The sequence below is a fragment of the Zootoca vivipara genome, chromosome 16 (assembly GCF_963506605.1).
Source record: "Zootoca vivipara chromosome 16, rZooViv1.1, whole genome shotgun sequence".
Taxonomy (NCBI): Eukaryota; Metazoa; Chordata; class Lepidosauria; order Squamata; family Lacertidae; genus Zootoca; species Zootoca vivipara.
In genome coordinates this window covers 19,879,989-19,890,716 of record NC_083291.1, presented here as the reverse complement: position 1 = coordinate 19,890,716, position 10,728 = coordinate 19,879,989, and the positions used below count along the sequence as shown (strand labels likewise).

Sequence of the window (10,728 nt, the reverse complement as noted above, 5' to 3'; positions counted from 1 at the left end):
TAACCAGTTTATAGATCAATATCCCTTGCTCTCTTGGTCCAGAGAGGGTCACAGACACTTCCAATGGCAGAGATGGATCCACAAGCAACTCTATAGTCTGCGATCATGTCCCTTCAGAGAAGTGGACCACCATGAACCCATGTAGATGAACCACCCACCAAAAGGACTATCGTTGCATCTGCATTCTATTTCAGTTTACTGGACCTCATCCACTTCACTAGCACGCCCAGGCACTGCCATTGGATGAAGGAGTTGGGTGGCATTTACATATTGATGACACTTCTACAAACTCCCAGGTGACCTCACTCAGCAGTTTTATACAGCTCCGAGTGGCCCTCTAGGCATTGTGGGACTCCAACTCTCTTCAATCCCAGTCAGCATTGCCAAAAGTCAGGAATGTGGAGTTGGGGAGTGTTTGGAGGTTGGCAACACCTGGATAGCTAGAGATTTCTCAACCCATGGAGTTTCTCAATCCTATGGAATTTAGCGATAGTCCCCCTTCCACCATAGCTGGCTTGATAAGGAGCTACACCAAGAAATTGCATACTGGTGGAGCTACGTCTTCTCCAGCCAGCTGATCAGCAGATCTATTCTCCCACTTGCCCACCCACTCCCTGTCACCTCCACTTCAAACGGTGTGCATATTGCTTCCTCCCTATTCTTTTGGGTTTAATTCTCTGACATGCTCTAGGAGTCTAGGATGAGCACAGAAAGACAAGCGGTTTCCTCCATGATCTTTTCTCCCCATTCTTGCCTCAGGGAGCGCAGGATGATTCACATGCTTCCTTTATCCTCACAACAGAACGTGCCTGGCTCTGAATACAAGATACCCATTTATACCCCAACTAAGGACCAAAGGTAAAATGCAGGCAGTTTGACAGAAGCATCATCAGTTGCAGCGTAATCCTTGCACAATGGATATGTTTTTATCAACTGCTTTGAGGGTTGTTGTTTTCTTTTTCTTTTTAACAATCAAGCAATGTAAAGGTTTTATAGAATAAAAATAATTAAATAATAAATATATGAGTGCGTGTCTACCCATAGAGAGCCAGAAGCCACTGTCCAGTACAAGCTTGAGCCATTATTAAAATGTGCTGGGGAGGGGGGAATTATTGAGTTGTTCTTATTTTTTTAAATGAATTTTGTAGTTTCATATTGTGATTTTATATTCAGATATTGTGATTTTATATTGTGAACTGCCCCGAGACCTGAGGGTATTTGTTGTTGTTGTTTAGTCGTGTCCGACTCTTCGTGACCCCATGGACCAGAGCACGCCAGGCACTCCTGTCTTCCACTGCCTCCCGCAGTTTGGTCAGACTCATGTTCGTAGCTTCAAGAACACTGTCCAACCATCTTGTCCTCTGTCGTCCCTTTCTCCTAGTGCCCTCAATCTTTCCAAAGTATTGGAGTCTCAGCTTCAGGATCTGTCCTTCCAGTGAGCACTCAGGGCTGATTTCCTTCAGAATGGATAGGTTTGATCTTCTTGCAGTCCATGGGACTCTCAAGAGTCTCCTCCAGCACCATAATTCAAAAGCATCAATTCTTCGGCAATCAGCCTTCTTTATGGTCCAGCTCTCACTTCCATACATCACTACTGGGAAAACCATAGCTTTAACTATGAGGCAGTATACTAAATAAATAGATAAGATAGTCTATGGCTTTCACGCACTTCATCCTACAATGGATTCAAACTACTAGAATCAGTTTTTGATTGCCATAAAATGCCATCATGCAAACTCCATGAAGCAGCATCTCCTTACAGCAGGCACCCCCAAATTCGTCCCTCCAGATGTTTTGAGCCTACAATTCCCATCATCCCTGACCACTGGTCCTGTTAGCTAGGGATGGTGGGAGTTGTAGTCCCAAAACATCTGGAGGGCCGAGTTTGCGGGTGCCTGCTTTACAGGAAGCATAACAAAACACTTCAAATAAATGAAGTCTGCTTTTTATTTAACGTATCGGTGTGAGAAATTACTGTGTCACTTACATGTTTCCAAAGGTATTAGAACTGGCCACACAAAATGTGGTATGAAATACTTGTACATACAGACTTAGTTTGTAAGGCTGACACTGGTGAAATTATTGGCGTTTTAACATACATTCCCATGCCACCCTGTCAGTTCATCTTTTGAAGTTGTATACTGAAATCTATTTACTGGTAGTACACAAGCAAACAGGCCAATTGTATTGGCTAGAAGTATGGCAACTGCATCCCCTACAAGGGGCTGACTTGTAGCTCGCTGTCCTATTATCTGGAAAAGTCTACATTCCAGCAGCAGCACAAGGGAACCAAGTGTTCTTTCACACAGACAGCTGAGAATTAGATCCTGCTTTGATTTTCACAAATATTGCCGCATGAAAAGTAATATATGCAAACCTCCTGCTTGCTAGATAAATATGAAGGAAATGATTTTGTGCCATTTGTACTTTGCACATTAGTGAATCTGACAACAGCTCTTCCAGCAACTGTTTATTGATGTAAATAAGTTTGTGTTTGACACTTGAGATCAACTACTTCAAAATTTCATACATTGGATATTAAAAGGTGAAGATGAAGATCAAGCAGGTTTATTTCAGTATTGAATCTTCGTTAGCTGAAAAGGAAAGAATAAAACGATTAAGATAATTGGTACAGCATTCAAATGTTGTTTAGTCGTTTAGTCGTGTCCGACTCTTCGTGACCCCATGGACCATAGCACGCCAGGCACTCCTGTCTTGCACTGCCTCCCGCAGTTTGGTCAAACTCATGTTCGTAGCTTCGAGAACACTATCCAACCATCTTGTCCTCTGTCGTCCCCTTCTCCTAGTGCCCTCAATCTTTCCCAACATCAGGGTCTTTTCCAAGGATTCTTCTCTTCTCATGAGGTGGCCAAAGTATTGGAGCCTCAGCTTCACGATCCGTCCTTCCAGGGAGCACTCAGGGCTGATTTCCTTAAGAATGGATAGGTTTGATCTTCTTGGGTTTTGATAGGTTTTGATGGATAGGTTTTGATCTTACAGCATTCAAATACAGAATAAATATACTTCAGCAAGCTATGTCAGATATACTGTTTGTAGCTAATTTCTGCAATCTTCGTTAAATACTGTAAGGTGGTCAAGAATGCAGCCATTTAATTCTCCCCATAATATGAGATACATTGTAATACAAGATGAGAGAAGGGGTCCATAGCATGCATCAAGCATTTTACAACAAATTCCCATTTTTAAACCACACATAGTAGTTAACTGGAGCTTGTTAAACATCCTATTTGTTACATCTGCCTCCAAGTATTTTTCTAACTGCACTAGAAGAGAACTGCCCCAAACACCATGCAATTTAGTTATTGTTTAATGATACACAAGTCTATCTTAAGATAGGAAGTGAATTTCCTATACAGTACTCATAACTGGTATTACAATTTCTTCTCAGTTATTTCCAATAGCTGCTCTTAGCAAGGAAAGAATTGTGCAGAGATCCATACATAAGAAGCTGGTACTATTCAGAAAGATGTTCCAAATTGTTCTTAGCTTTGAGTCTCTTATAGGTTTACAGGGGGCGGGGCGGGGGAGGGAATAAATTTCTTTTTAAGGCAGATCATCAAAAGAATGTACAAAAACATTTTTTTCTTGTAGAACAAGCTTCTCTTTGATATAAGCCATGGACAGTACAGAATATCAACTGTGGCATTCTGCTCTTGGAAACTGAATCAATCAAGCCGTTTCTGTTCTTATGCTCCCCAAAGGTTAACTCTTCAATTCAGTCCTTTTTAGTGACTAGAATTTTAAGTCACCTATGATCATTTCCATCACATGACCTGATAGACTTGAGACATTGTACTCTAAGTTTACACACACACACACACACACACACACACACACACACACACCTTGTTTTTAAACTTAAAAGATGGACTATATTTAGGAAAAAAATACCTTCTGCCAGCGCTCTTGCAATTCGTTCCATTTCCTCACGCTTCTTCTTCTCCTCTGCTTCTATTCTCCTTTCCTCCTCAGCAATAGGCTTCAAATAGTCTATCATTAAAAAAAATGAATTTTCATGATCACTGTATATTTACAAATGCATTATAATCTTTCTGACCAATGGAAGACATGCTCAGCAAATACTGAGTGTTCATCGTATACTACATATTGCATCAACTCATTAGATACATGCAACACTTCAAAGTTTAAGTGAAATACATCAGAAATGCCTCAGGAGAACCATAGCACTTTTGGTGGACTCAAATATAAAATCATGGCCCTTTCTGCATTCCTGAACACTGGCAGAAGCAGTGGATTCCCAAGCTGGCCAGAAAGGAGGAAGGTGACCAGTAGTGGGGTCAGCTGGGCTGGGGATCTGGATACCAGAGCAGTCAGGCTGAAGAGCCAGTGGGGCATGGTGGCTGCTGGGGGGCTGATGAAGCCTGTTCTGGATGTCCCTCTGCGCCTTCTCTGGGCCACCTATGCACTGCTTCTCTCCACACTGTAATTTACAGTGCCACCAGTGAGTGGCAAAGCAAACTGCGGGGTGATGGCGCTCTTACATTTTTTAATATGTATAGATACGTACCAACAGTGAACTTACTACTTAGAATTCTTTCCAGAAGATAGATTCTCTGGAATTTCCCCACTTTATGTAAATTATTTTTGGTTTTATTGTTACAAAGCTTTGCAAAGATTAAACACAGATGCACTACTTAAACTCCTCAGGAATATTTTCTACAATAGCTTTTAAAATACTTTATAGAAAGTGTTTCAGTAAACTCAAAAGCCTGGGGATTCCTGACTGATTCAAGCCAAAACACAATACTACATTGGACATACAGTATTCAGGGGTCCCCAAACTTACCCGGCTTCGGGCCGGATGCCCGCCGTGCCAATCGCGCAGCAGGCCGGAGGGCGGGGGAGTGGCCGGCCGTGTGCACCCATGCGCATACGCTATTTCTGGCACACTCCTGACCTGGAAAGCGCCGGAAATAGCTTATGCGCATGTGCAGAAACCTCCTTCGACCCAGAAGTACACCGAAAATGACGCTTGCACGTGCGCACAAGCTATTTCTGTCGCTTTTCCAGGTCAGAAGTGGGCAGCCGTGCTGGTAAGAGCAGGCAGCGGCAGCAGGCGGCACGGGTTGCCGGGGGCCTCATAAAAGAGCCTCGTGGGCCGTATGTGGCCCCCGGCCGTAGTTTGGGGACCCTGGTATATATGTTTGCAACAAGATTCATGTGACCAGGCACTCTTTTTGCAACTCTTTTTGAGGATCTATTCTAGAACATCTTGCAAGGGATTTATAAGAAAGAGGAGCACTTGAATACAAGAAGCAACAGAGGAGAAAAGCAGAAGCATTTGCATAATGTAAATCCATGGAGAATCGCAAGTGTCTTGAATGTAGAATCACTGCCTCTGTTCATATTTACAATTTAGTTTTCAAGTGCAAATGCAAGAAACTGAATATGGTTAATTGACCAATTCGAAGCTTATATAAGCACAAGGGACCTGATGTCCTTCAGATCCTGTTGGATTCTCAACTTCCATCAGCCCCATCATAGGCAACAGCCGGGATACTGAGAGTTGTAGAACAACATCTGGAGGACCACAGCCTCCCCAACCCTGGATTAGATAACAATTTTCCTTACCATATCTTTTCTTTCCATAGACTATCCCAATGAGCAGTGCTGAATACCTGCCAAACTGTAAAATGAATTGCATAAGGATGAAACAGAAAGAACATGTCTTAAAATACACAAACACATAAACACTTTACCTTGCAGTTCTCAGATTTTAAGGACCGCAGAGCTGTGGGGAACCTTTGGCTCTCCATATGTTGCAGAACTACAACTCCCATCACCTCAGCAGCATCTGGTGGTCCAAAGGTTCCCTGCCCCTGATTTAGGACAAGCCTTTTACACTATAGCTAAAATTGAAGGCCAAGCACCTTCAGCTAAAAGTCAAATGGATGGTATTCAGCTATGTTTTACTCAAAGTACAGATTTTTGCTCAGTTATGAATAATTGAGTGAAGAGCCAAATGCTTGTGTGAGTACCTTTACCCATTTTAACATTCTGCCCATGTTTATTTTAACAAAATTTACATACCACTTTATTAGAACAGCTGCATACAAGAATAACAAAATTATCAAAAGAAAACATTTAAAAGCAAGTAATTAAAAACAAACTAAATAGAGATTAAAACACATCAACCTATCTGGACAGGCTTGCCCAAAGAAAAACAAAAAAATCACATAGGCACCAAATATAATACTGTATAATAAAAGGCCTGATCTCTAAAGGCAGGGAGTTCCAATGCACAACTTAGGCCACACTAAAACTACAAGCAAAAACAGTTGGCTTCCCAATTAGCTTCCTTTCATTTCAGCTATTACAATTCATATTCCTACTGAGCATTTGAAAATGCCTTTCAGTATATTTGCGCAAGACACACAACATTTATACACACACACACACACACACACACACACACACACACACTTTGCATTTTGAGTTGTTAGCTGCCTTGCAGGCATTTACTCCAAAAAATCCAGGTTTAAGGTGTTTTCATAAGCAAGCAGGTTAACAGATTATTAGAGGGTAAATGGCAAGCCTACTGGAAGGCTTTTAGCAGGACGGAAAACAATAAATTGGAAAACGTTTATTGGATATATGGTGAAATAACATGAAAACGCTGGCAGGAGGTAAATTCAACAGTGTAAATAAATTTTGATGGATGTAATAATGGAATACTGAATGGCATAGTTTTTTTTGTAAAACATGCAGGGATTTATGAACCATGGAAAGTGAAAAAGGTAAGCATAGATATCTTAAGGATGTAAAAATGAGTACTTTAAATTGGTGGTGGTGGTGATGATGATGATGGGTCCTTGGCCTGACCCAGAAGGGCTCTTGCTATCCTCGCAGGCTCTCCAAGAGGGGCCTGGGAACCAGAGCCGACCCCGTCTCCCCGCCGCCTGAGGCTTCCAGCAACCGGCATTCGGAAGCCCAGCTGCCTCGGATGCGCAGGCGCCGAAGGCCAGGCGCTTCCCAGCCGCTCTCCTTGACCTCCTCCTCCACGGTCACCTTCCGGCAGAGGAGGGGAAGCACCTGACTCGGGTTCCAACCCCGCGCGTGGATGGCTGGCAGCCCCGAGAGAGAGAGAGACGCCCGACACTGGGCTCCGTTACCTTGATCAGCGGGGAAACCTCCACCGGCGGGATCATCTTGCCTTCTCCTCGTCCTACCGCTAAGGAGGAAGTGACGCCAAGCCGCCCAGGAACCGAAGGCCTCGGAAAGGAAAAGCGTCTCTGAGCAGGGGTCGTGACGTTAGTGCGTCGCGCCTGCGCGGAGTTGAGAGGGAGACGATAGAGATAGGAAAAGGCAAGCGTCTTCTTTTAGTAACGACGCTTCCGTTGAGGTGGCTTTCCCGTCTAAACTTCCGGCGAGGCACGAATACGGTTTTCGCTAAGAGACGCGGAAAAAGGAATCATGGATCATTTCGATTTTGCACGCAGAATAGAATGTCCGTTGATCTTACCGTAGTAGCGCTTATTCTAAGTACAGTTTTCACGTCTACTAGGGTTAGCTTTTTGAGGCTTTATATCATTCTATTTTTCTTATCTCTGCAAGAAGGCGACCGTGAGAGACGCAAGAAAGAACCAATGCGCATGAGCAGAATCTGCACGTTTTTCCCAAGCGGATGAATTGGCTTATCAAAAAACAAGAACCGGCCCGACCCTCAGCATCTTAGTTTTGATGCTTCTAGTCCTCAGTGCTCGTGTTATTGCGAGGTTGAAAAAGCGGGTAGGCCTATACGACTCATAGGGATGTGTATTTTTTATTATTGGTATTATTAAATAATTTTATGTGAGGGATTTATTTATATTTATTTATTTTGCTCTGTTCCCTACAACTATGTTATTGTAGGGAACTGCAGCATCCCGTCCTTCTGCCCAGGGTTCTTATTAGGCTGCCACGCCTTCTTTCAGGTAGATGATGATTAATTTATTATTATTATTATTATTATTATTATTAATTTATTATTTATACCCCGCCATCTGGCTGGGTTTCCCCAGCCACTCTGGGGAAAAATAAAATAAAATAATTGATTAAACATTAAAAGCATCCCTAAACAGGGCTGCCTTCAGATTTCTTCTAAAAATCTGGTAGCTGTTTTTCTCTTTGACATCTGATGGGAGGGAGTTCCACAGGACGGGCGTCACTACCGATAAATTTGTATATCACCTGCATCCATAGATCTCAGGGCGGTTCACAACAGGGGTCCCCAGCCTGCGGCCCATGTGCCGGAAGCGGCCCACGGAGGCTGCTTAACCGGCCCACGAGCCACCCACTCGGTGAGTCCCTGTGTGCTGCGCTAAACCGGCGAAGTGTGGCGTGGGGACTCTCTTCCGCGGCGCCGGAAATTGCTTCTGCACATGCCCAGATGCTGAAAATCGCTTCTGCACAGGCTGCGCTGACCCGACCCATGGAGGATCTCCGCAGGAGTGATCCGGCCCATGCCTTGTAAGCCATGCCAACCCTGGTTCACAATGTAAAAAGACAAGATAAAAACACAAAATGCATAATAAAAGTCACACACAAAACGCACAAACCAATAACCCCCCAACCCATCCCCTAAACACATTTAAAAGGGTATAAAGGCTGCATGCACACTATGTTTAAAGCCCATCCCCCCCACAAGGATTCCTGGAAACAAGTTTGTTCAGGGTGATGGGAATTGTAGCGCTCTGAGGGGTAAACTATGGTTCACAAGATCCTGGGTGTGTGTGTGTGTGGTGGAAATGCCCTGTTAATGTATGGTGTGTCTGCACCCTATGGCAGTTTAAGGAGATGGCACAATGAAGTGAAGCACACGTAGTTGGGAGTTGTAGCATGTGAGCTGTGTGAACAGCAAGCTGAGTTGCCAAGCTCGGCAGAGCCTTTTTTATTAGCACAAATGCACACGTGTAGGAAAAGTCTGACCTTTAGCGCTTTTACATCATGATCTGACACGTATGTTTCCTCTGACCTTTGCGAGATCTGCTCCACCATGTCATGTTCCTACCAATGGGAAGTGAGCCAGCCTTTCCAAAGGGAGGCAAAGCTCACAGACAGGACACAGTAGACTACTGAGAAAGCCAAAGGCGAGACTGAGGGCATGTCATACAGACAGTTGAGGTTGGCCGGGGAGTGGTGGTCAAACCATGGCCTATCTGCGGGGCTCACGCCCGGTGGCCACTGCTTCAGCACACAGAAGTCATCTAACACCCCCCCCCTGCCTTCTTTAGCAGCTGGTTCCCATCAGTGCACCCAACCAAAAAAAGGAGTGCCATTTGCTCAGCTGGTTCATGCCAGAGTATTGGACCAAAAAATGGGACATTCTGGGATCCAGTCAGAAGGCTTCTGTAATTCCGGGATGTCCTGCTCCGGTTGAGCTGTATACTACTGGAATCAATACCGGTAGTAGCTCTGAAATCCTGCAGTAAAATAAAATAGGTGCTATAAGTAGTTGGTGGGGTGGGAATGGCACCTTCAAAACTTTTAGTAAGTACTGTATACAGATTGTATGTGGGGGTAATTCATGTAACTGTCTGTGCAAGAAGCGTATTCTGACAACTCATTTAAGAAGAATATATTGTCTTAATCATCTACCCCTATTGCCTGAAAGCTGTTTCAATAACTATATAATACAGACTTTGAAAGCTGTTTGAACATTGTTTCCTAAATTGGATCCCGAAGAGCAGGGAAATAGCAGATGCTAAAGATACACACAGAGAGAGCCAACCAAAAGCCCAGAGAGAATATCATAACACAGTATAATTAGCGAATATTATTAGCATGAGCAGCTGCAAGCAAAAGATACGAATAGCAAGAAGCAACTGTGCAAGAGTGTTAAAAGGGTACAGTTAATGAATATTTCTAACATGGCTCATCATTTTAATTATCAAATCTCTAGTGCAGCCAAGTTCCTTTTGGTGTTAATGGATCATGGAAACTAACATTACCAGATTAATTCCTGCAATGATGATTTTGCTGTCATTGACATCCAAACTGACACCCAATTGTAATGCCTTCAGTGAAATCTAATGTAAATGCCATGCAATATTGGGTTCAGTGTTTGTAGCTTAGATAAATTATAAATAAATAAATAAATAAGAGAGAGAGAGAGAGAGAGAGAGAGAGAGAGAGAGAGAGAGAGAGAGATCTACAGATCTTGATTGCCTGCATGCTATTTTTTTAAACAATCCTACTGTGTCCACACACACAAACCTATTTAAATATAATATCCCTAGAAGCCTTTTTAAATCAGGGTGGTATTTTATGAATCCTAATGCTTTTTGCTTTACTTTGTCCTAAGTAATGGGTATGATCCACCCAAATTACACTTCTCTGTCCCACTTATTTCTATTGGAAAGCCACAGCTGCCGTTCTGAATTTTTGATCCCCGTTTACTTTTGTACATTGGCAAAGCCAGAGGGTTTGTCATGAAATCTTCCAGAATCCCTTCCCATTCCTAGTCCATTCATGCTTTTAAAATAAAAATGCGTATCAGAGGCAGCCCAAGAGTGAGCAGGTCCTCCCCTCCCTTGCTAGAGAGGAAAATGTTGTTAAATTCTGCAAAATTTAACAACATTTTGGATCTTCTTCTTTTTTTTGTAAGTGCACTGAATTACAGTATAGCAGTAATGGTTGAGTAATGGAAGACCCAACATTATTGCCAGGGAACACAATTAAACTTCCCCTCCCTCTTCTCCTGCTTGC

General features: G+C 43.2%; 1 protein-coding gene across 1 annotated transcript; it reads right to left on the bottom strand.

Moving 5' to 3' along the window:
* Positions 1–2,457: 2,457 nt before the first annotated feature.
* On the bottom strand, positions 2,458–7,313 carry ATP5ME (ATP synthase membrane subunit e). Its single transcript, XM_035141127.2, has 4 exons — positions 7,155–7,313; positions 5,614–5,668; positions 3,913–4,011; positions 2,458–2,594 (listed from the first exon to the last, which is right to left on the bottom strand). The coding sequence occupies exons 1-4, from the start codon at positions 7,188–7,190 to the stop codon at positions 2,569–2,571; spliced, it is 216 nt and encodes a 71-aa protein (XP_034997018.1). The 5' UTR covers positions 7,191–7,313; the 3' UTR covers positions 2,458–2,568.
* Positions 7,314–10,728: the final 3,415 nt, after the last annotated feature.

What these genes read in the sequence shown, in the direction of transcription:
- ATP5ME (XM_035141127.2), bottom strand. Translation starts at nt 7,190, where the DNA reads ATGATCCCGCCGGTGGAGGTTTCCCCGCTGATCAAG. An exon ending in AGGTTTCCCCGCTGATCAAG is followed by an intron (nt 5,669 to 7,154) that starts GTAACGGAGCCC and finishes TTCATTTTACAG; the next exon opens with TTTGGCAGGTATTCAGCACT. An exon ending in TGCAAGAGCGCTGGCAGAAG is followed by an intron (nt 2,595 to 3,912) that starts GTATTTTTTTCC and finishes TTTCCTTTTCAG; the next exon opens with CTAACGAAGATTCAATACTG.